General features: G+C 38.0%; 2 protein-coding genes and 1 long non-coding RNA gene across 5 annotated transcripts in view; 2 read left to right on the forward strand and 1 right to left on the reverse strand.

The window, feature by feature from the left end:
• LOC134790059 (uncharacterized) overlaps window positions 1–24093 on the forward strand; it is a 509644-nt gene that overhangs the window by 178565 nt on the left and 306986 nt on the right. The window lies entirely within an intron of this gene.
• LOC134790010 (GPI transamidase component PIG-T) lies at window positions 2481–4655 on the reverse strand. The gene is made up of 3 exons (XM_063760753.1): window positions 4378–4655; window positions 3009–4298; window positions 2481–2753 (listed from the first exon to the last, which is right to left on the reverse strand). The coding sequence occupies exons 1-3, from the start codon at window positions 4541–4543 to the stop codon at window positions 2536–2538; spliced, it is 1674 nt and encodes a 557-aa protein (XP_063616823.1). The 5' UTR covers window positions 4544–4655; the 3' UTR covers window positions 2481–2535.
• On the forward strand, window positions 6870–23294 carry LOC134790040 (major facilitator superfamily domain-containing protein 12-like). 3 transcript variants are annotated; one of them, XM_063760795.1, is made up of 9 exons: window positions 6870–6974; window positions 7061–7357; window positions 7443–7650; window positions 7925–8009; window positions 8319–8519; window positions 15536–15833; window positions 16395–16545; window positions 20327–20460; window positions 22818–23294. In XM_063760795.1, the coding sequence occupies exons 2-9, from the start codon at window positions 7078–7080 to the stop codon at window positions 22865–22867; spliced, it is 1407 nt and encodes a 468-aa protein (XP_063616865.1). In that variant the 5' UTR covers window positions 6870–6974; window positions 7061–7077; the 3' UTR covers window positions 22868–23294. The 3 variants fall into 3 exon arrangements, with proteins under 3 accessions (XP_063616865.1, XP_063616866.1, XP_063616867.1); XM_063760796.1 differs by having other exon boundaries at window positions 6871–6974; window positions 7053–7357; XM_063760797.1 differs by having other exon boundaries at window positions 6876–6893.

Below are 24093 nucleotides of genomic sequence, written 5' to 3' on the forward strand. Positions count from 1 at the left end.
CTAAACAAATTAGTGTTGCACTCTGGCGGCAGAACATTGCAGTAATACTCCCTATTAATGGATAACCTTCTAACTTGCTTCTAACCACCGACAGGGCACCTTAAGCTGGTCCAGAAAATGCACATACTTATAGGCCTAGTACAAGTTTCGTGGTTTTCGAGATAATCGCACTTTTCTAATTTTGGTTCATTGTTTCACTAGACAGAAAAGTTCGATTATCTCGAAAACCACGAAACTTTTACTAGACCTGTAAGTGCATTTTCTGGATCAGTCTAAGGTGCTTTGTCTGTGGTTAGAAGGTTATCCACTAATTACTGGGCACCCTGTATATATAAATAAGCGATAGAAAACAGGACGACACTACGATGTTGCCACTTTTTAATTTCTACAATTTATTGTCGGTCTATATGTCTATAGGTACTTAGTGATAACAATACTTTGAACGACATTGTTTTTTTTTTTATACTTGACTCACAAGTCTCACAACACAAGCATTGCGATAGTAACTCGCGCGCAAGATCGTCTAACAGTCTTTTCTAATTATACTACTTGATTTTCACCACACCAACTGGTATTAAAGGCTCTCTTGATTGTTCAAAAACCGATAGCAAAGTTGCATTTTATTCACATGTGAGGCAAAGTAATCAAATGCAAATTTTGAGTTGTTTTCTTATGTTTGCTGGTTGAATTTACTTAATTTTTAATGATAAATATTTAATAACATTCATTTGGATTTAATTTGGTTTGTTTTTGTTTGATATCTTACAGTTAAGTGGAGTCCAGACGAGGTGATCAAATCGACCGATTTGATCAGAAATGAAATTGGCGTCAATTTGTAATTTAATCACCAATTTTAGATTTATGGTGATATTAGAGCCCTCTAAATTGAAAAAATGCCCCAAAACGAAAATACTGGCGTCACAAATTGGTATTCTTGCGTCCGCATCCCATTTTATCGGTAATATCGGTCATAATCGACGGTTGTATTCGGCGAGCCAAATTGGCGTTTGCGTCCGCACGGCCTGATTCGATCGGACAATTTAATCAGATTGGCTAAATATTGACTCGTCTGGACACGCCTTCAATATTTTCTTCGGGTTGGTGTGGTGAATAATTTTGTGTTTGACTCGGGGCACAGAATAAATAATAATACTACCGTACAGAAAGGAAACTTCCTACAAAACCGAAGTTTGACAGCGGTTCAGGGTCGAATCATGCTATCCCTTTCTAATATATGGCACTATCCCTTTCGGCAATTTAGGGTTGTCAAAAATCAAGTGATTACCTTATCTGTGGTCGTGCACGCAAAAGGAAGTCAAGTGGTGCCAACCCTAATAATTGCTCGGAGCAATGCTGAGCCGAGTTTGGCCGAAGTCAGGAGTTTCGCACCCCTGCTCGGGGGCAAATTTTGTTTAACCCTCGTGCTTTGAAACCCTCGCAACGCTCAAGATTCCATTTTTCGAGCCAATCGCTACGCTCGTGGTTCAATTTTGGAATCTTTCGCGTGCTCGAGTATCAATATTAGCACGAGCGGTTAAACAACAACTTTGCCCCCTTGTAAAACAAATAACTATTAATCCACCAAGCTCGGCTGTATTTAAACTCCCATACAAACGGAGTTTCGTTCTCATTTTAAAACTACGTGTTGAGCCCCCTCCAGACTATGAGCGTGAACCGCGGGCGAAACCGCGAACGCGAGTGTGGAGTCGATTTCGCTGTCTGCGAAAATCGACTCCACACTCGCGTTCGCGGCTGCGCCCGCGATTCACGCGCATAGTCTGGAGGGGGCTTTGGATTGTAATGAGACCCTGTACATCCATTGACAATGAGGCTTGCATGAGTTGCATGAGGCAGAGATGGGCATTTCGTAATTGATTCCTGGTTCCATGATTACCCGAAATTACTTTTGGAATCTGATTACCGATTCTCAGATTACTTTGTAGGTAATCTAACAACCGAATTCGCTGTATTCTGCATGGTATCTATGCTGCTATGCATGGTATCTGAAGCTACATAAACTAATTACAGAACTAGATTACTATTGTAAGTACAAAGTTTCAGAGCAATCTAGCTAGTCGTTTTAAAATGAGAGCGTAACTACGTTTGTATGTAATAAACAAGATTGATAGTCTATCTCGCGTTCGAGGTACCGTCGCGGGCTACTCGTGCTAGGACTGCAGTGATTGGGTAAGTAAGTACACAATACAGATGTAGTGCATTGCATAATCCTTTGCCAACATATTTTCTCGGAAACATTCGTATTTGTCACGCTACTTCAGACAACCTCAGTACTTTTCGTACCGAGAACCGAGACTGACTGAAATAGCATAACACTTTAGTGCGTTTTCGTGAAAATACGATGGTAAAGGATTATGACTATGCTATATGTATATGCTATAAACATTGTATAATAAAATACCCTGCCTTATTTTACAGTTAAATGAAAAAGAATGGCAACACTGTGTTCTTCAACACTATGGTATTTTCAAAACGTAATTTATTAATCAGTCTATACAAAAATAAATGAATTTGGTACTACTTTTTCTTTTTAAACAAGCTCATGACCTTCTGAGCGAGAGACATAGGCGTGCCCACAGGTTTAAGGACAAGCTCCTTGGTGGATATGTTGTGGAGAGGGCCAAATGCCAGTGCGACCACGGTGCAAGCCAGGCAGATGACATTGTAGGGCATACTGAAGTCAGGCGTTGGGAGGGACACCATGGCGCCGTTAGTCCGGAATACAATGGGGTACCCTGAAAGTTGATAATGTTCATTAGCCTTGCCTTTACATACCTATATCTATACCTATACCTTGTTTTTAGTAACAACTAACAATCTTTGAAACATAAGGATTAGATTGTTGTTTTTTTTTTGTATTTTTAATTTGATGTGATGTGTTTCATTTCAACCACATTTATTAATTTTTCAGAACCTTAATCATAGACAAAGTAGAATAAACTATTATATTACATGGGGTTACAACTACAAATAAAAATTTGTATACTTACAAGACTGTGAAGCATTGATGATAGAGTCAAATGTGCTTCCAGTGATGGGCAGACTGGTATAATTCTTAGCAGTTGGAAGGTTAGCAGATACAAGAGCAGATCCAATGTAGAATCCATGGTTTGCATCAGGAGGGTATTCTTGCCACTTCAGGAAGACAAACTCAAAATCAATGGTGATAGTTGTAGTTGATCTAGGAGGCAGTGTTAGCAATAGTTCAAGGTGGTACGGCTTCTGCCTGCTGCGACCTGGAGAGTAATACTGTGACTTGACTAGCTTGCTTTCGGCTTCTCCGTTAACTCTTAGTGTACTGAGCTGTATAGGCAGCCACCATGGAGCATTTTCCAGTAATACTATGTTTATCGGAGACCAATAGTTGTTGGTAAACTCTGTCACAATGCCACCAAATTCTTTTCCATAACCAAGCACATGACGGGTAAAAGTTAAAGGAGGCGCAACGGGCACAACTAATTTGCTATTAGAATTATGTTTAACACCAATGTTAATCATCTGACCATTGGGCTCTACATCATAAACTGCAAGCTTCACCTGACTGCCACCTCGCTGGGATAATTCCATCTTGTCTGGTGGGGACAGCAACTGGAACGGCTGTGTGTCATTTGAGGATACATCCACATATATTGTGCTTTTTGTAGATAATGGACATGCACCAGGTAAGCCCTGTCCAAACAGTTTACGGAATGACCAATCACTACTTTTAATTATATTGTAGTCATACACAAGAGCAACTGTCTGTTTAATTTCTAAGTGGGTTTGTGTACAGTCTTTTATTGAGCACATTTTCCTGAAGTGCACTCCAATGGAATGATAATTGGTGTTGTGGATCATCCTAGAATTGAGTAAGGATGCAAATCCACGGCTTGACTCACAGGGCAAAAGTTTCTTCCATGGAGTCAAATTTTCTGTACAAACTATTTCTCTAGGTAGAGATGCATATCTTAGTTGTGAAGTGACATTTTGGTTAGTTTTGAATGCACCTGATGGCCATAGGACCATTTGTGGTGTGACAGTGTTGAAGTTTTGTATAAAGTTCAAAGAAGCACAGAAGAGACCTGCGAGGGTTGAGCTCAACTCCCGCCACTGTTTATCAATATCAACAACATCATGGGAGAACCAGGCGTATAGTTCGGCGCCGGGAGCAGCATCCTGGACTGGATAGCCCCACTGGTTGTGCCTCCATTGGCCCTCTGTCAGTGTAAGGTGCAGCTCCTCTACATGAAAACGTGATATTATCTCACCCAGGGACCGTGGAGATAAACGGGAATGTTCAACTAAAAAACATTTAATAATTATCGTCTTATACCGTTATACATTATCCAAAGTGAAGAAATGAAAGATCTTTATACTTACATGAAGATTCATCCTGAATTTGAGTTATGAATTGGAAATACGTGTACAGGTGTGTCGGTAACAGGGGTTTAATGAATAATTCTTCTTTAAAGTCATCTCCAAAGACTTCGGTAGCCGCTGCTACAAAGGTTATATAAAACAGAAGTCTTGCTAGAGTCATTTTCATTATTAACTAGATTATTTAAGTATTTTCCATAACCCTAGTATAATTTTTCCTTATCAACCAATCCTAAATTCACTCTTTTCACTGACAAAACGTATTTATCGGGAGTCGTTTCTTCGCTTCCTTCTTTTTAAATAAATTGATATGTCAATGGTGTGTCAATGTCATGTTCATGTGTCAACTGAAGGCCTCTACAGACCTTGCAACAAATTGAATAGGTTTTTTAATATACTCTGTCAATCAATATCAGTCAGTAGAAAAGAGCAGCAAATAAAAAAAATGTAGGCGCGAGGGGTTATCGTCCCATAGAAAATTAGAATAAATTCGTTGAATCTATTTAGAATTTAGCCGGCGTACTAAAATCACATGCGCTATTTTGCAAGCTGAGTAAAGTCAGTAGTCTAGTGAGTATTAAGGCCCCAGTACACAATAACACAATGGGCCATCGCCGGCCACTCCAAGGGACGCAGCATGCGGTAGAATGAGATAGCAATATCACTTGCTCCCTCTAACGCATAAATGCGTCCCTTGGAGTGGCCGGCGATGGCCCATTGTGTACTGGGGCCTTTATATTCTTTGTCCTTAATCATGTTTGAGAGCATTTTTATAATCCCTTAGGCCCCGTTCGCACGGCAGCTTTTTCAACGCGCGTTAAAAAAGCGTTTGAATGACGCAAATGGATAACCATGTATGTATTCACACGAAGGCGGTTTTTAAGCGCGGCGCTTTTTTATCGAGCACTGTTCGATTTTCGGCGTTGAGCGTTGGCGTCAAATTGAATAGAGCATACGGATCTCCGTGTATCTGTTCTCACAAGCGTTAAAAAAGCGCCGGCGCTGCTGTCAGTTGGCTGTCAAGTGTCAATTTTTGGTGTCAATCGTCAAGATTATTATTAGTTTCACCTTAAAAATGTCAACTTATGCTTACAAATTCCTGAAATATTCAAGCTATATTCAAATAATACGTCGTAATAGCAAATAAAGTATGGCTTTGCTGAGATGCGTACGTGACAGTACGACTCACAAGTGATTTTTAAGCGTTCGTATGAACACAAATATTGGAAACGGTAAAAAAGCGCCAACGTCGGGTTTTAACGCAACGCTTTTTAAGCTGTCGTGCGAATGGGGCCTTAAGCGTTCTTAACGAGCTCTAAATAGTTTTGTGAATTTCTGAACGAAAGATGCCACGAATTTAATAGGCGTTTACATTCTTGTGCGAGCCACGAGCCGAGCCACGAGACGCGAGTGTAAGCGGGGGGCTCGTCTCGCGCTCGGCTGGCTCGCGTGGAGGAGCGGTTTTTGGGCACGAGTCAAAGGGGCTCGCGCGGGACGCGATGTTGCGTAACACTCGCGTTCGGTTTGTCATTCGATTACAAACCTTATACCGTGCAGTTAGTGTTTAAAATCGATTAGCTCGACGAGCTTACGAGACACGAGACGAGCTACGAGGCGAGAGTGTAATCCAGGGATGTAACGGATGTGGTTTTATCGGAACCGAAAACGGAAACAGATGTTTTCAATTTAGTTTAACGGAACCGAAAACGGAAACGGAACCGAAAACGTAAACGGAACCGAAAACGGAACCGGAACCAGAATCGGAGCCTGACTTTTTAACGATGTAGTCGTTTTCCCCTTTCTAGAATAAACCTTTAGACAAAGTTTACACTTAGCCGTGTACCCACTAACTTCATCAAAATAGTTCCAAATCGAACTTGATTTCGGCTTCATTGTGTGTTTTTTTACACACTAACATCATTCACTACACACAGAACTTGATTTCGGCTTCATTGTGTGTTTTTTTACACACTAACATCATTCACTACACACAGTCAGTAGTCAATACGATTTTAATTTTAATAAAATAATAAACGATATTTCTATTTCTAATAAACACGAATAAAACAAAGTATACAAACTAACAACAAATTAGCGTAGCACGTGGCAAGCGGGGCGATGAGCGAATGACTGGTATGAACCTGTTTGTTTTTGATGTACGCCGCCGCCGCGCGAAGCATTGACATCCGTTATAACTTCCGTTTCAAACATAACGGAACCGGAACAGAAACGGATGTGTAATACCAAACGGAAGTTCCGCCTTAACGGAAACGGAACCGGAGCTCCGTAACATCCCTGGTGTAATTATTCGCTCGACGTACTTACGCGCTCGAGGCGAGCCATGAGATGCGCCGCGAGCCGAGCCACGAGCCGCGAATGTAAACTGCCTAATAAGTTTAGCATTTGTAAAAAAAAGATAATTGTCATTTCGACTTTGGCATTTGATTTGACGTTATAATATTATTCATGATACGACAACAAAAAGTCTCGCGCTCGCGTTGATAATTGACGAAAAATAGGTTCGAATTATTAAGCTATAATACAATTACTAATTAGGTATACTTTATATGTGATCAGTGAACCACTTTGGTTTTTCGTAGGTATGTAAATTTTATCGGCACCTATAATATAACTCGATCGAAAGTAAATTATTGAACAAAAAATTTACCAAAAAATAGTTTTTCAGGTTTCCAATTATAGAAAATGGATAACGAATTCCTTGATATATCTACGAGTCTTCGCTTGCAAATCGGTTACGGCATCGGGCACGTGTTAAACGATGTGTGCGCTAGTTTGTGGTTCACATACTTTTTAGTATTTTTTCATTTAGTACTAGAATTTAGTCCGTCACAGGCGGGAAAGTTAATGTTGATAGGACAAGTAGTAGATGCGGTGTCTACTCCATTCGTTGGATACTGTTCTGACCGCACAGACAACACTGTTAGCATTAGATATGGCAGAAGGAAACTCTGGCATTTATTTGGTGGGTGGATATTTCTTATCAATATTAATCTTGCTAACGAATTTAATATTTTCACAGTTAATCTTACAGGAGTTTCTGTTTACAGGGACAGCATGTGTATTGGGATCATTTCCATTTATATTTTCTGAGTGTATTGGGTGCACCATGGCCCACAAGTGGGCACAGATGTTTTATTTTGCCGCATTTATTATGATATTTCAAATCGGATGGGCAGCAGTTCAGATTTCACATCTGAGTTTGATTCCGGAATTAGCTGATAGTGAACATACCAGAACACATCTAACTGCTGTCAGGTATTCTTGTTTATTATATACAATTAGCACATGTAGGTATGTATCTGTATCCACAATGTTGTGAAACTCTATAAAACTTTTATTCTTTTGATAATATGAAATTTTTAAATTTGGATATTTTGGTGTACATATGTATATTGTGATATTTTATTGTGCAAGATATTTTTGCAGATGACCATCTGTCTATGCTTGTTTGAATTTGAATGTGTTGAATTTATAAAATCAGTTTATGCACATGTATATACACAATAATAAATAGATTGTGTCTTTACAGGTATGGATTCACAGTATTTTCAAACTTGTTTGTGTACATTGTGACATGGGTTGTGTTGCATATGACTGGAAAATGTGATACACAAGTATGTACATAACCTTAATTTTTATTTTTCATTCAAACTGAAATGGTTTTTGCATATACAAAATATATAATAACACATTATGGTATAAATCAAATACTTTTATGAGTTAAAGTTAAATTAGTATTTATTATACCTACTCTTTCTCATAAATATGTTTACAAAAACATGCATAAATCGTAGATCAACTTTTATATGGGAAATGTAATCAAAACCTCAGTTATTTTTTAAATTATTACACAGTTGTTAACAATGTATGTCATGCACTTCTTTTTTACTTTTTTAAGACAAAAGTACATTTTCAACTTTCAGCAAGTAGGCCCAGGGGACGCTTGGAAGTTCCGGCACATAGTGTACATTGTGATGAGTGTAGGAGTATTGGCATCTCTTCTTTTCCACTTCAGTGTGAGGGAAAAGACAATCTACAGGCAACAGGAACAACTGCTTGAACATGGCAGCCGGGAGCACCCACACACACACATCGAGTTTTTGAAAAAGCCTGTGATGTATCAGGTAAAATTGATCCCCTGTCTATTATGAAAATTGATTTATTAAAAAACTGGACACCGAGGGTTCCATACTTTTTAGTATTTGTTGTTATAGTGGCAACAGAAATACATCACCTGTGAAAAATTCAACTGTTAGACAGTGGAGTCATAGTAAATACCTAGGGTCCCGTTTTTACCCTTTGGGTATGGAACCCTAAAAAAGTATACATTTTAAAACTTACTTTTACAATTATTACTAACCATGGAACTATAAGTAATTTTTTTTTAACAATCTTACATAGTTTGACCTAGCTCCAAACTAAGCAATGCTTTTTTTTTTCTATGTTGTATATTTGTGTGAGTCAATCGGTCCTCGCTAGAAATACGGGCGGCCGGTTGCTCTTTGTCGGATAGAAGCTATATGTGATGTGTCTAGCTAGTAGGTGCATATTACAGATTTGTTGGGGCAGGTCCCCGCAGCGAATACGGGTGGCCTTGTCCTAAGTTTCCAGAATACGGGTGGCCTTGTCCTAAGTTTCCAGGTCTTCGCCGAGATTGGCGGTTTCAAACTAAACAAAGCTTGTACTATGTGTACTTTGCCCCAATAGGTATACATACTTATACCTATAGATAAAAACATTGTTACATAAATATCTAACATCTATAATTAAGGAACAAATATTTGTGATGAACACAAATACATGCCTTTAATGGGATTGAACCCAGGATCTCCTGCTTTGAAGGCAGCGTCACTATTTCACTACCGACCAGGCTAGGAGGCCAACTGTTGTTAACTGACTATAATTATTGTTTACCACCATTATTGATAATTCAGAATTATGTTTAAGTTAATGGCATGCTACAATCTTCTGTCAACATGACTAACTTTATTGTGTTACATCCAGCTGAGTAATAACACTTATTACTTAGGACTTTGTTTTGGCTTTTTAACAAATGAGTACTTACTACACTTATACTACTACTTATGATACTTATGTTATTGTTGAATTAAGTACTTACCTTATACTGCTATTAATCAGAGTGAATACGAACATGTCCATGTCATTTGGCCATATGTCCAAAGATGAGTCACCCCACTAGTTATTTTCAGGCATTGTGGCACATCCAGTCATCCACCCACTATACTTGTATTTGAAAACTCATTAACAAATGAATGGGTTTTTGCAGTCTGTTGATTTTTATCTACAACCTATAGTTTCATGGATAGAAAAATGAGTAAACTGCCCACTTGTAAACCTTATTCCATGGCTATAAAGTGTACTTTAGTCAATTAAGTTTGTTGCTGTTATCACCTAATTAAATACATAGAAAATAGTTTTTAGCCTTAATTCTACATATACATACTGGTATCATTAAAAAAATTACACACCTATAATAAATGTATTGTTCACATGTATTTAAGTACCGCGTTAAAACTAGGTTTCAAACAAAAAACAGTCCATGATGTCCTTAAGTATATTCTGCCGTGCATAACAACAGTAAGTGCAAAAAGTGAGTTTCGAGAAAAACGCAAAAAACCCTTTCAAACCGTTTTTTTTGGTGGTCTCGATGATTATGTAACTTTTGTCCTACAATGTGGTTAATCTATCTAAATCAGCGGTCGGCAACCTTTTTTTTGCGTAGTTTTAGTAGCGTAGTTAACGATGAGTAAGTTGACGCGGGCCGCACTTTGTTAATATTTATGACTTTATCAGACATTGTCGTTTCGCAATATTACATAGCCAGAGAGGCTCGCAGGCCGCAAGTGACAGTTTCACGAGCCGCATGCGGCCCGCGGGCCGCAGGTTGCCGACCGCCGATCGAAATGAAACGACACTTGAAAGCTAGTTAAATCTCTCAGGTCTCAGGCAGTAAATACATTTGAAAATAGCGAAACGACTGTTTAAATCACAGTAAGTGAGTTTAGTTTACTGCATTTTAATTAGTAATTAAGCTGAAAAATAATAGCATTTCAAACACAGTACAAATATTTTAGAACATTTATATTGTACTGCATTTTAAACCCCTCCGGCCGTTTTGGCAACCAAGTTTCGCAACTAGTTGTTGAAAAATAATAAATAATCTTGTTACGCAACTAGTTGCCCAAGAAGAAAATATATTCCTGAACCAAAACTAGCGTAGATGACAGTGGAGTTTCGCAACCAGTTGACGAAAAGGAAATAATTGTCTTTGTTTACAACTATAGTTACCAAACAAGACTCTCATTTCAATGGCAAATCTAAGGACATTTGTCCTACGTTTAGCTGACCTTAGCTGAAAGAGTCTAACGTACGAAACTTTCTTTTCTAAAAACATTTCCTTTACAACTTAACTAGACGGAGCCTCGCTCCGCGGGGCTCCTATTTCTGGGCGGTTTGCCCTTCGGGCATCTGAAGCTACCTAACGAACCTAACCTACCTACCTACCTACCTAGGCTTTTTCCCCCAAAGTGTACTATTTTCACGGACGTCACACTAAACTAATTCAATAGGTAGGTAGGTTAGGTTCGTTAGGTAGCTTCAGATGCCCGAAGGGCAAACCGCCCAGAAATAGGAGCCCCGCATAGCGGGGCTCCGTCAACTCTCGGTAAGTAGGAAATGTTCTCGGAAATATTGATTTAAAATATTTCTACGTTCTAAGTGTCAGAGACCTATTCTTTATTGGCAACTGGATGTAAAGCAGGAATATATTTTCTTCTTGGGCAACTAGATGCGTAACAAGATTATTAATTATTTTCCAACAACTGGTTGCGAAACTTGGTTGCCAAAACCGCCGGAGGGTTTTAAACAGTTTTTGGTGTAAGTATTAACTTCTCTTTACTTGTTAATATAGGATTAACGTGACACCTTTACTGTATTTTAATCAGTAAAGTCTCAAAATTCTCAGCCGATAACTTTATTATAACTTATAACTTTACCTCAATAATTTACAAAATTCTTCTGATTTACTGTACATGGATGCTTCGATTTTTATATGTTCCCATTATCATAATCGCACGTGGACTATATACATGTGTGCGTCTTGACATGGTGGTCCAAGATCAAGAAAAAACAAACAATCGCAAAAGTAGCACTTACTGTTGTTTAAGTACTGCACGGCAGTATTAATTTAACATGTATTGCGTCACGGATGTATTGCGTCAAATTTAAGGTATGGCCTTCTTTTATGGGGTAACTGCAGTGACATAAACAGGGCATTTATAGCACAAAAAAAATGTATAAGGGCAATGTGTGGGATAGCTCAACGGGATTCATGTAAACCGTTATTCGAAAAACATGAAATTTTGACACTACCTTGCATGTACATTTTCGAGGCAGCAGTTTTTGTAAAAAAATATCCAGATCTATTCAAAAAGGCCAAAGATGTATACAATAGAAACACGAGATATCCCAATAAACTTGTATTAGATTTTATTCCTAATAGTTCCCTTTTTATGAAAAATAGTTATTATTTATGTATGAAAATATTTAATGCCCTTCCGGAAAACATCAAACCCCTGCCTCTAAACCCATTTAAAGCACAACTATATCGTTGGCTCAAAAAACAGGTGTTTTACTCTGTAAGTGAGTTGTTCGATATGTAATAGGTACCTAGTATTAAGTAGAAATATTAGTTTTAAGTTAACAATGTACCTACCAAATAGATGAAGACTAATAGCTTTAAGATAATATTTGCATGCTTAACCAGCAAAATATGTTTCTGTACGGGAATATTTTTCCAATAACACCTTGTTATACCATATTTTATGCAAATAAAGAATTTTCATTTTCATGCTACACAGACATATTTACACTGGAAATACAAATGCTATTCCTTTTAAAAGTATGACATTTTCCCTGGTGGTGCCTGCTCTTACATATCTCGCTGATGGTGATCACTGAGTGTGAGAGAGTGTTGGAAAAAAGTATGGATGTGGTCTAAGAGCTAGCCACGGAAATAGGTATGCAATTTATAGAGAAACTAGGGTTTGCAATATCCGCCCATTTTTTTGTATCCGGATATTTCGAATATTTATTATATTACTATCCGGATATCCGGATAAAACGGATAATTCGAATACTTGCTTTTTATTTAACAAAACTCACATAATCTTTATAAAATGTGTAATAGAATCAAATTTTACGTTTAAGGTTGCGTAACAGCGAGTGTTTAGAATAGGTACATTGTCCGAATTTCACTTGATTTTTTTTCTAAAGCTTTACTGTGACCAACAACCTTCGGCAAATTTTATTTTTGAGAACAGTATTATTTGCTTCGATTTTGCAAACGCAAACGGCTGATTAAATCTATATTTGTAACAATTTATAGTTTATAGAGATACTTCAACCCTCCGCTTAATATTGGCAGCCTGCGCTGCGAAATTCATTTCTTAAGTGACTTCAGATGATCACAAGATATTTGTCGTTATTTCATATAAATTTTACAACCATGAATTATAATTCTAGTCAAACTCTTCGTCAGTCAAGAAATTGGCATCTTATTGACATAATATAGTACTGGCCGTGGTTTTGATGATATTTTGATAGTCAAATACGTCTTCTAACTAAGCTGTTGCGACAGTCTCTTCTTGTTGAGATATTACATTGCATTTAAGCTCAATCAAGGTTTTCATTACAGATTTATTCAAATGCAGAATGGTAAAACTTTCTTATCATATCTGCTAAACAGCTACTGCATCTCGTTCAGCAGTTCAATATCAACCGATGTTCTCCTCCATTGGACCCATTTTAGTTCTGTTCGCACGTTATTAATAATGTATTCAGATGCTAACAATAATGCAACTCAGCGCGTTCAACAGGAACACGGTGCAAGTACTTACATTCAAAATTTCAAAGTTACTTTGTACGTTTTACGGAGCTAGGTGATCTGCATAAGATTGTTCTCAAATATTTTAAAAAATGAGGGAGTAGTCGGCAATCAAGGAGAAACACGGCTGTCCCATTTCAAAACCTAGTAAGTGACAAATTTCCCAAAATTTGTTTTTTATGTTATTTGGACCCACCTAGTAAGTCCTCACCCGATTACAAAGACACCTGCTCAAAAATCGGCATAAATAACATAGATTTTGACACCTCCAAACCTAGTAAGTAGCATGTCTAGTGACGGTTTACCATTGTAAAACTCAGAAAGTCACAAATCCCATATCAAAACCTAGTAAGGGACTGAGACATACTAGGTTTTAGGGTGGTTATCCAGCAGGCTTACTAGGTTTTTGAACTGGGTATCCATGCATGGCAGATGCGCGGGGCACTGCTCCTGCCCCATATTAAAACCTAGTAAGGGTTCAAACAGAATTTTAACACCCCCCAATTACAAGAGCGTAATATGCTATAATTTACAGTATGGTACTGATACAGATAAAAATAATTCCCAGTAGTTACCACCATCTCACCCACTAGGTATTTATCGCCAAAGTTTGGTGGTATTTATCACCAAAGTTTGGTGGTAAATACCTAGTGGGATTTTTTTTTCAGTTGTTACAGTGGTATTAAGTGAGAAAAAAATCTCAGTTGTTACCACTGGTAATAACTTGGTGCTAACTAGTGGGGAAAACCCCGAAATGTCTTGAATGTTGATATGTGATACACAAGATTCACACCTAAAAAGAGCACTTACTAGGTATTGGAGTGGGAATATGTAACATAAAACATCGGTGCTCACATTTTCTAAGTTAGCAAGGGACATAAAACGTGTATAAATACAATATTATTATATAATATTGATGTTGATACATGCAATAGTTACTAATTAACCCATTCGTGTACATTTTTCTATTAAAAATTAAAACATTTTTTGAGGCTGACACATTTTATGTTTTTACGCTCTCCTGTAAAATTTGGTCTGAAGCACTTACTGGGTTTTGCTATGGGACAGCCGAATTACACTTATATAAACAGTTTTTATACCGTAAAAATGTATCCAAATCAATAAATAAATCAACCGACATCGTTTACGTTATAAATGTTATAATTTTCAATGTTTTTTAAATAGTTTTATTTAAAATTGGAATGATATTTTTGTCATAAATGCTATTCGAATTATCCGTTTTATCCGGATACCAACCTCATCTAAATCCGGATAGTAAATTGGACGGATATCCGGATAAAACGAGTATCCGGATATTCGGATTGCAAGCCCTAAGAGAAACAAAATCCCTCTAGTTAGTATGCCATACTATCATTATCAATTAATCCGGGCACCTGGCAGCTGTTTAGCGGTGGGTGCGGGAGTGGATGGGCAACAAAGGGGTTTATAAAATCAATTGAAGGTGTGCAATTTATAGAGCTCTGAGTTTGGTGTCATATCATAGCTAATTATGTATTTAATTCAAATATAACAATGCCACGCGTTTTATTTGGGGGAAAAGTAGTGTCAGGTGATGAAAGTACAAAATCTCTTGTGCGCCTGCTTAAGAGCACGAGCAAATTATACCTGACTCACAATTGCTTTACGCATAGTGTCGTATATGCAACGTATATGTCTTCTACTTTTTGTACTCTGTCACAGAATAAATAATAGTACTACTCTGTTCAATTACGCCTAGGTAACTGTTAGGAAAAAGTAGAAGACATATAAGACACTATGCGTAAAGCAATTGTGAGTCAGGTGTAATTTGCTCGTGCTCTTCGGCAGGCGCTCAAGTGATTGTGTACTTTCATCACCTGGCACTACTTTTCCCCCAAATAAAACGTCTGGCATTGTTATATTTGAATTAAATACATAATTAGATATGATATCACACAAAACTCAGAGCTCTATAAATTGCACACCTTCGCATATTTAATTACACCTTCGGTTGATTTTACAACCCCTTTGTTGCCCATCCACTCCCGCAGCCACCGCTGAACAGCTGCCAGGCGCCCGGATTAATTAATATGATAGTATGGCACACCAACTAGAGGGATTTCGTTGCTCTATAAATTGCATACCTTTTTCCGTGGCTAGCTCTCCGGCTAATGGTATTATTCCCTAAACTACTTTAAGTTAGTTCGTAATTTAGTAATTTTAATTTTGAATCCATCTTTTTCATTTTTTTTTCAGGTAGCTGGCATATACATGAGCACCAGACTAGTAGTAAACGTGGCTCAAGTACTAGTGCCATTATATCTCCACCTGACACTAGGCCTAGCGGCCAGGTCGCTAGCCGTGGTCCCTTTAGCTATGTATCTCGGTAGCTTAGCGGCCGCGGGAGTACAGAGGATAGCTCCGAGATCCATTACAAGAAAGATGTACTATGTTTTTGGCACGGCGTGTGCTATGACTGGATTTTGGTGGATATATTTTGAGCTTGATGACAATTTTAAGACATACTTTATTTATGTTGTCGCTGTTTTGATAGGTGAGTTATTTATCAATATTTATATCAGGCTAAGTATGGCTGGACTTAAATCAAGATAGCGAACCTTTTGAACCTAAAACTCGTATTAAATTAATTTCGTGGTTTGAGCTTGCGTAATGTGGATGCGTCATTTTCGTTTTGTCATAAATTGGAAAAAGATACAACACAAGTGTTTGGACAAATCGCGATCCGACGATAGCGGGTCAGGTTGCTTCCTTATCTATGTACCCGTTGTGTAGCGGCAGCGGGCGTACAGAGAATATACGTCGAGAAACAAGATCCACTTATCGTGATGTACGCCCTATTTGTGGTAACTGTAGCTGGGTTGCAGTGGCGGGGCTTCCATATAACTCGATTCCCATCGGCTTTTGAGACACCTGAGCACCATATTCTACAAGTCTCGAAAAAAAAACAAGCCATGCAGGCTCCGGCCGTCACTGGTATGTTAGATACTTTGGTGACAATCTACAAAGCTGTTGACTCTGCTATTGACAATGACACTAGGTTAATCTGTGCAAGATTCTCTTCAAATTATTATTTCTTTCTTTCTTTTTTTTCCAGGGTTCGGTGGCGCCATCATGCTGGTGACCAGCCTGGCGCTGACGGCGGACCTGGTGGGCGCGCAGACGGAGGCCTCAGCCTTCGTGTACGGCCTCATGAGCTTCACCGACAAGCTGGCCTGCGGCCTCGCCATCGTCGTCATACAAAACTTGTGAGTTACAATATTTGATTACACGGAAAATAATACTTAATATAGACGTGTAACATAGATTTTATGATTATGTAGTAATAGAAAATCAAATATTATGTCTAATTTCATGAATGTTCACACAGGCTCCGTAAAGAGCTCAAATGCCCCACAAGTGTAAACTACTAGCACACCACTTGTACAAATACATGAAATACATATGATTAGTCATTCATTACGGTCTATATGGGGCATTATCTATGAAAAGGGACCTTATTGTCAATGGCGCTTACGCCGCACAGCGGGGCATTGTATTTATATCGGAGCATTGTTGATAATGGCGTAATCGCCATCGACAATAAGGTCCCTTTTCATAGATAACGTCACATATATGCAAGTTACCTACTGCGCGTTCTTATCAGTAGGGACATGTTTTGAATTGTTACTATGACAATTATTCGCTAGAATGTACCTAATTGCAATCGAACTATCTAAAGGACATGTTATCTATTATATAAATATAACAAACACGTGAGATATAGATTGTAACTGTTAATTAGCAATAAAAACATACAAATACATTTTACAAAAATATATATCCAAGATTCCAAGGTAAAACTATATAAACAACATCGTACCGTGCAACGTTGTCTGCTAGCGACTGCAACTGCTACCTATAGATAAGTAGGTAGGTACCTGTTCAAGTAGGCATTACCGTCTTTACCATAAGGGCATACGGGGCCCGTGCCCAGGGCCCCCGGCCCCTATCCTCGGGGGGCCCCGAAGGACAGACAGTAACAGTATATTTGAATACTCATAATAAATAGAGGATCATAGTAGAAAAATGTTAATTTAATTCGCTTTCTTTACTTTCCAAATGGGCCCCAAATTCTTATGTGCCCAGGGGCCCCAGCATAGTCTAAAGGGGCCCACTGATTACCAGTCCGCCTGCAGTCTCTGGCCTTATCGGGCGGCCTGCCGTCCTAGACCAATAACGTCCACAAACATAAGCGATTATTGCCGGCCGGCAATGGTCTGCTGCCACCTCTGCGACTACAGACGAGTCGTCAGTTTCCCACCGTACGGCCGTCCGCCGGCAATAGTCTGATATAATTTTGACAGGTCCCTACAAATTGACAGTTCGCCGGACGATATCAGCCTGTCAGTTGATCGCAAAAGGCCACACATTAACAGTTCTACTTCAGATTTTGGACTGACGGCTATTCGAACTACGGCTCGTCGATTCCGGTCAGCGTCGACAGATATCTGCCGGACAGTCCGTGGCCTGCAGGCCAATTTACACACACATTATCAGATAGCCGGCCGGTGGCCTGTTGGCCGTCATCTGCTGTCAGTCGAGAGCCTTCAGTTTCATGTTTTTCAACTGGTTTAATTTTTTCATCAAAATGGACAGTCGACGTCAAAGATAATGTTTACACTTTTGGACCTTATTCCTTTGTAATAAGGCAAAAAATGTAAACATATTTTTGACTACTATAGTGAAACCTGGTTAAAAGGGGATATTACTGCAATGTTCTGCCGCCAGAGTGCAGCACTACCGACTCAGTAAATTCATAGACTAACTTATACATACTGTGCCTTAAACTGTTTTTTGACAAGTTTTCACAGACAATAAAATATGACATTGATGCATCAAGGCGGTTTGTTAACAAGGGCCTACCGGTAAACGCGAAAATCGAAATTTAGTTATCTGCCTCTTTATCGCTCGAATATGCAAGAGTGATAGAGAGATTAGATAACGAAATTTCGATTTTCTTGTTTCGCGGTAGGCCATGTGATTGACGTGACGTGTGATGTGTGAATGTGGTTTGTTTACTGTATGTGCCACAAAGGTGCCACCTACGCACTAGGTTGTTGTCGAATACAATGGCTCGCTTTTCGTATATACTTGCGAATGATTACATCGAGGATGAATGTGTCACTGAGTTTCATAGGATACTTTCCCAAAACACAAATTACCGTCCCCGCGACGTACTTTTGATGCAGGCTATTCATCTAATCGAGTCCGTTCCCGCCGAAGAAGAATTAATGATATATTAAATATGTAGTAAAAACTACAAGGGTTGCGAAACTATAAGGGTTCCTATAGGGTAGTTGAATACGGAATCCTAAAAACAGGCAAACAACCTCTGTAAAATATAACGATGCGAGCGGAACACTAAATGCCTCGAGCTATCTCGGGCTTGGCCAAATTATTTATTACAAGGTATCAAACAAAAAAATCACTCGGGTAACGGCCAAGTAGACCTAATATTATGTAGAAAAGGTTTAAAAGAGTAGAATGAATATAACAAAAACATAACAGTAAAGTATTTTCATTTCTTTCAATTTGGTATACATAGATAGTACCTAAATAAGAGCCGGTGTAAGTAAAAGTATGTTGAATCCACCGCTTGCAGCTTGTGACTCCATATCCTTTTTTTGTAATAATTGTCACATATTACGAGAATTTCGGGTAGGTAATATCGCCACGCCACGCTCTGTAACTCCGAACACAGTTTGCTTTAGATATTCTCTTAACTTAAAACGGAATGAATCAATGATGTCATAATTCGGATCCCACTTGCAGCTGAAGAATTTCAAGCGTAGGTCTTATCTCTTGTCTAAGCAGGTACCTCCATACTTGCGCTAGTGTTTCTACCACGTGTCTTTATAGCGGAATCAAAACGCACAATAGCTAGTCTTTTCATTGCTAGCTGCCGTGAACGCCATCGAAGGTATACCTCCCGGCGTTGTCTTGAGAACTATTAAAATTTTAACCAGTGTTGTTATATTGGGACGCTAATTTCCCTATTTGAATCTTTCAATGTTTGCTCCTTTTTTACTCGGTTACTTACTCTTCCAGCAATCAATAATCAAGTCTGTATTTTCAAATATATAAGCCATGCAAATACTATAATAACATGTCACATTTAAAATTAATAGATAAAAAAATAAGGTTTATGTTATAATTCTCTCTATGACATTTATTTTTGACTGACAGTAAACAACAGTTGCGAGGTAACAACATGATAAATAAAGAAAAGTCTTGACAAACTAGATACTATGCAACCTTCGCATTGTTGTATTCATGCCTTAAAATTAAAATGATGCCTATGAACGAACTATGAACTCTAACTACTAGACTTAAAGTTGAATTTTACTAACGTACATATCTGTTTTTTTTTTACTGATTCTATTTCAATTTGACAGAAGCCCTACCGTATTTAAGGTTAATAAGGTCTACTGGCCTTAAAATTGTGTATGAAATTACAAGCAAATATCAGCGTCATAAATTAAGTATTGGATCCGTGATGTTCGAAGACAAAAAGTCGTATGCTTATTTTAGGGACTATGAACTCTTAAGTACTAGGAATAAAGTAGAATTTACTAATGCTGTAACGTGTGTCGATCGCCGGCCGGCTACCTCATGATGTGTGTTTGACTGGACTCGAGGCCACGGACTGTCCGGCGGATATCTGTCGGCGCTGACTGGAATCGTCAGGCGGCCACACACTATCGGTTCGTGTAAGTCGTCAGGCCGAAAACTGACAGAGAACTGTTTAGTGTGTGGCCTTTTGCGGTCAACTGACAGGCTGATATCGTCCGGCGGACTGGTAATCAGTGGGCCCCTTAAGACGGCCCTGCAAGTAGGTATTCATCGCTTAATCCCATTTAAATTGTGACGCGAACGCGTTTACGATACAGTAGGTACCAATAAAAGTAGTTATCACTACTTTTTAGCGGTTTTTTTAATGCTTCTATAACAACTGGGCGTAATTAATTTGCTATCGGTTGCTTTCAGTGCTGAAGGAGCGGACTCATCCTACTACCGCTACGCAATGGCGTGGGTGTGCGGCGGGGCTGCGCTCACCGGCTTGACGCTAACACTACTGCTGCCTCGGCTCACGCCCGACTTGGAGTCTGTACCGAATGACGGTGAGTTGTAGGCCACCTTTGCGTTTGGTGCAACACAGTGCGTTTGGTGTTTGGCCAGTTGAAATTTCAAAAAATAAAGGAAACTATAATATGTACTAAAATAATCTGTTTTATAAAAAAAACCTATATTAAGACAATAAATACACAACACAAGCCTTATCGAGCTTACTGTGGGACTAAATAGATCTGTGTATAATTGTCCTATAATACTTATCGAACGAGCGAGCGAAGCGAAGCGAAGTTCTTACATTCGACTTGGATCACGCGGCTGGCTAGCGGCACGTCCCGGCATTTCGATGTTTTTAAGCTGAACTGTCAGAAGATAGTTTGATACTCAAGAACTTAAGTAAATTTGTTCTAATTTAAATGAAATTGGGTAAACGTGTAGTTAAGGGCATTAAATTTTAGTGATTAAATTATGAGCAGGCTCGATTAAGGGATTATTGAGGTAGAAGAGCTTAGAAGGCCAAAAAGCTGTTTGTGAGAGGCCTAGCTATTCTGGTCATTTTATTTGCAAAAAACATGGTCGAATTTAGTATCAAATGAAAGTGCTCGGTTTGCACTTTTATAATATCGTTTTTAAATTTACCTTTTTGAAGTAATTAGCAAGATAAAAATAAAATAATATAAACATAATATAGGTATTTGACAGGAAATATTTCGGCTTAGCACAGATACAGTTTATTTTAATCTCTATGATTTCTATGATGACTTAAATCCAAGGGAGGGACAGTCGTATATCACTTCACTTAATTAGTCAGAACGTCTTAAAAATCTTGTATCTAAGGCATGGATCAAACAAAAAAACATGTGTTAGAACAGATTATTTATGGACATCGTTGCCATGGAGGCGATTGTCACAAAAAATAACTTTGTCAAATAAAACTCAAAATATTATAACACCCCATTTATTAAATATATTAATACGGGTCACTCACGGAAGTTTTGTTATTAAAACACCCCATTTATTGTCTGTACTACGACATAATTCAGATAAATAAAAATACTTTCAGTTATACAATGTTAAAAGAAACTAAGTTTTTATACGCCATCACAGTTGCTGAGAACTTTATTACCAAAAAATTTAGACAAATTATGGCGGGTAGATTCACAACCTGCTGCGTGTAATTGTGTTTCGTGGTCAATTGTGTGTTATTCCAGCCGTGTATGATAGGTAATTTATTTACATCAACAGTCAAGTTAAAAGTATCTAATCTGTTTTCGTGTATTAATAAATATCCTAAAGCCTTTCTTCAAAGTCAAAGTTTTTACGTTCGCAACATACTTAGACGCTATTTATGCCTCTCCCCCCCTGATATTGACGTTGATATTTCTGGTTAATAATTACAGATGGCACTTCAAAATGGATGCAAAATTCCACGAGAGGGCTCTCTTTGTCCTATATATTATACATATTACTCTTTGCTTAAATCTATCAGTCAAGGGCTCCACAGACCTTGCAATAAATCCAGGCGATTTTTGATCTATTGCAGCCTATAGTGCGATATGAAATAGTAGAAATTGAATAAAATGGAACTCAAAAATGTCCATACTAAATTGTTGCCATGTGTAAGCATTTTACGTCAAAAACGTGACAGTTACGTAGAAAGTGGTGCTCTCATTTATTTTCTACTATTTTATGACCCACTATACGATACCTAAGTAGGTGCAACAAAGTCAATCGTTCTATAATAATTTTTGGTTAACTGCGAGTTCTCAGTTCGGGGTGAACTACTAGTTTATTTAAATGGCCATAAAGAGTACAGTGGCCTCAACGGTATTTATGCCCTAATGTTGTCGTGAATGACTCACCGGTTTGACGTTAACTTAACTGCTGCAGAGCAGCTGAGTCTCACGCCCGACTGGAAGCCCTGCGCGAATAACGTGACGATAGGGTGTAGTTGTGATCTGTAGATTATTACTTACGCGCGGATGCCAGAACTATGTTTTTAGAACTCTTCCTAGAGAAGACATTAAATATGTACATTTTTAATAAAAATTTCGACATTTTGACGTCGTATAGGATGGTCCCTTTACAATTAGGTACCTTTTATTTATTGTATGTCTGTGCATAGTCTGGAGGGGGCTTGTGAAGAAGTGACGTGAAAATAATTTGTACAAAAATTTATTATTTTATTTATTTGAAAACAAATACAGCATTACAGTCGAAACCAAATCACTGTATACTATACATCAGATTATAGAATACGTAATAAAATATAAGTTCATGTTGTCATCCTGGGGACCAGAGGCCCATCCTAAAACCTTCATAGGAATGATTTAGTTATAAAAGTTATAACACATTTAAAATGAAAATAAGCGGGTGACTAAATTGTGTTTTTTTTTTTTTTTTTCAGAAAATATTGAAAATGTGTCAGAAGATTCAACCACAGCACCATTAGAATAAAGGTGTGATCCGTGTGATCAAGTGTACCTAATAACAGTATTTAGCACAATTTTCTCTAGCAAATTTTATAGTTATATTAGTTATAGCACATTAATCTCATCATGTGATATAAGTAATATTATTTTATAATGTCCTACTTTCTTTAAAACAGTAGGTACCTAATTATAATAAAATTATGAATTACCCAATATTTAAATATTATGAAATTGACGTCTAAATATGTGATATTTTCTTATTATATTGACTTCAGGATAGGCTAAGTAAATAAAAACTTCCGAGTGGTACAAAAAAGTTTTAAATGAATTTAAAGGCAAGTCACTTTTTAGGGTGCTTTACCCAAAACCTGTCTGTCTGTCAGCGAGCTCTATCTAATTATATTATTTTTTTGTAATCATCTCAAAAGTTTTTAGCGATATTTTTGAACATAGATACCCCTACATTCTATTTTAATCATATTTTGTTCGGCAGTTAATAATAATTAGGGGGGATTCGGACTTGGGTCATACTCATAACCCTCCTTTTTAACCTTGCTGCAGTGGGGTAAAGTTCCATTATAAGAAATAAGTACTTACCTAAATAGGTACATACATTTTTTATTTTTTAAGTTTATGCGTGTTATTCTACTCTTAGGGCTACTTGCGTTGCGCCAGCTAGGGTTAGTCAATAACCCGGGGTTAACCCAGTGTTAAATTGTACAGGTAATCACGGTAACTCCAGGTATAACCGGTTAAACCCGGATTAGTGACTTAACCCTAGCTGGCGCAAGTGGCGCTTAATGAATACATTCCATTTACTAATTACCTACATACTACATATTATAAATAAATTGTTGATTATGTATATCCTCCTGCCGCCCAAAGACCTATTAAAAGGTCTCCGACTGAGTAGTGGTTCCGGCCCAAGCATAATTAGACTTTTAACTTATACGCGCTCAATGACCTGTTAAAAGGTCTACAACTTTAACCTGTCATAAAAATTCAAATTTACTGCGTATTTAATTCAGATCAGTTCTGAACGAATTCATCGTATTTGACGTTGTCAATAGATGTAAATCTGTGTAACATTAATATGTAAGTTTTGAAGTAATATCCAAAACAATGACGAGGGGTCGAGGACGTGGTAATTTAATCGATGATTTTCTTGGCTATCTCGGCAGATTCCTTGTGTATTTTTGTTGTAAATGATGTCTAATATGTTCGTCTTTGTTATACCACATTTGTTTTTTA

Source organism: Cydia splendana, chromosome 4, assembly GCF_910591565.1.
Source record: "Cydia splendana chromosome 4, ilCydSple1.2, whole genome shotgun sequence".
NCBI lineage: Eukaryota > Metazoa > Arthropoda > Insecta > Lepidoptera > Tortricidae > Cydia > Cydia splendana.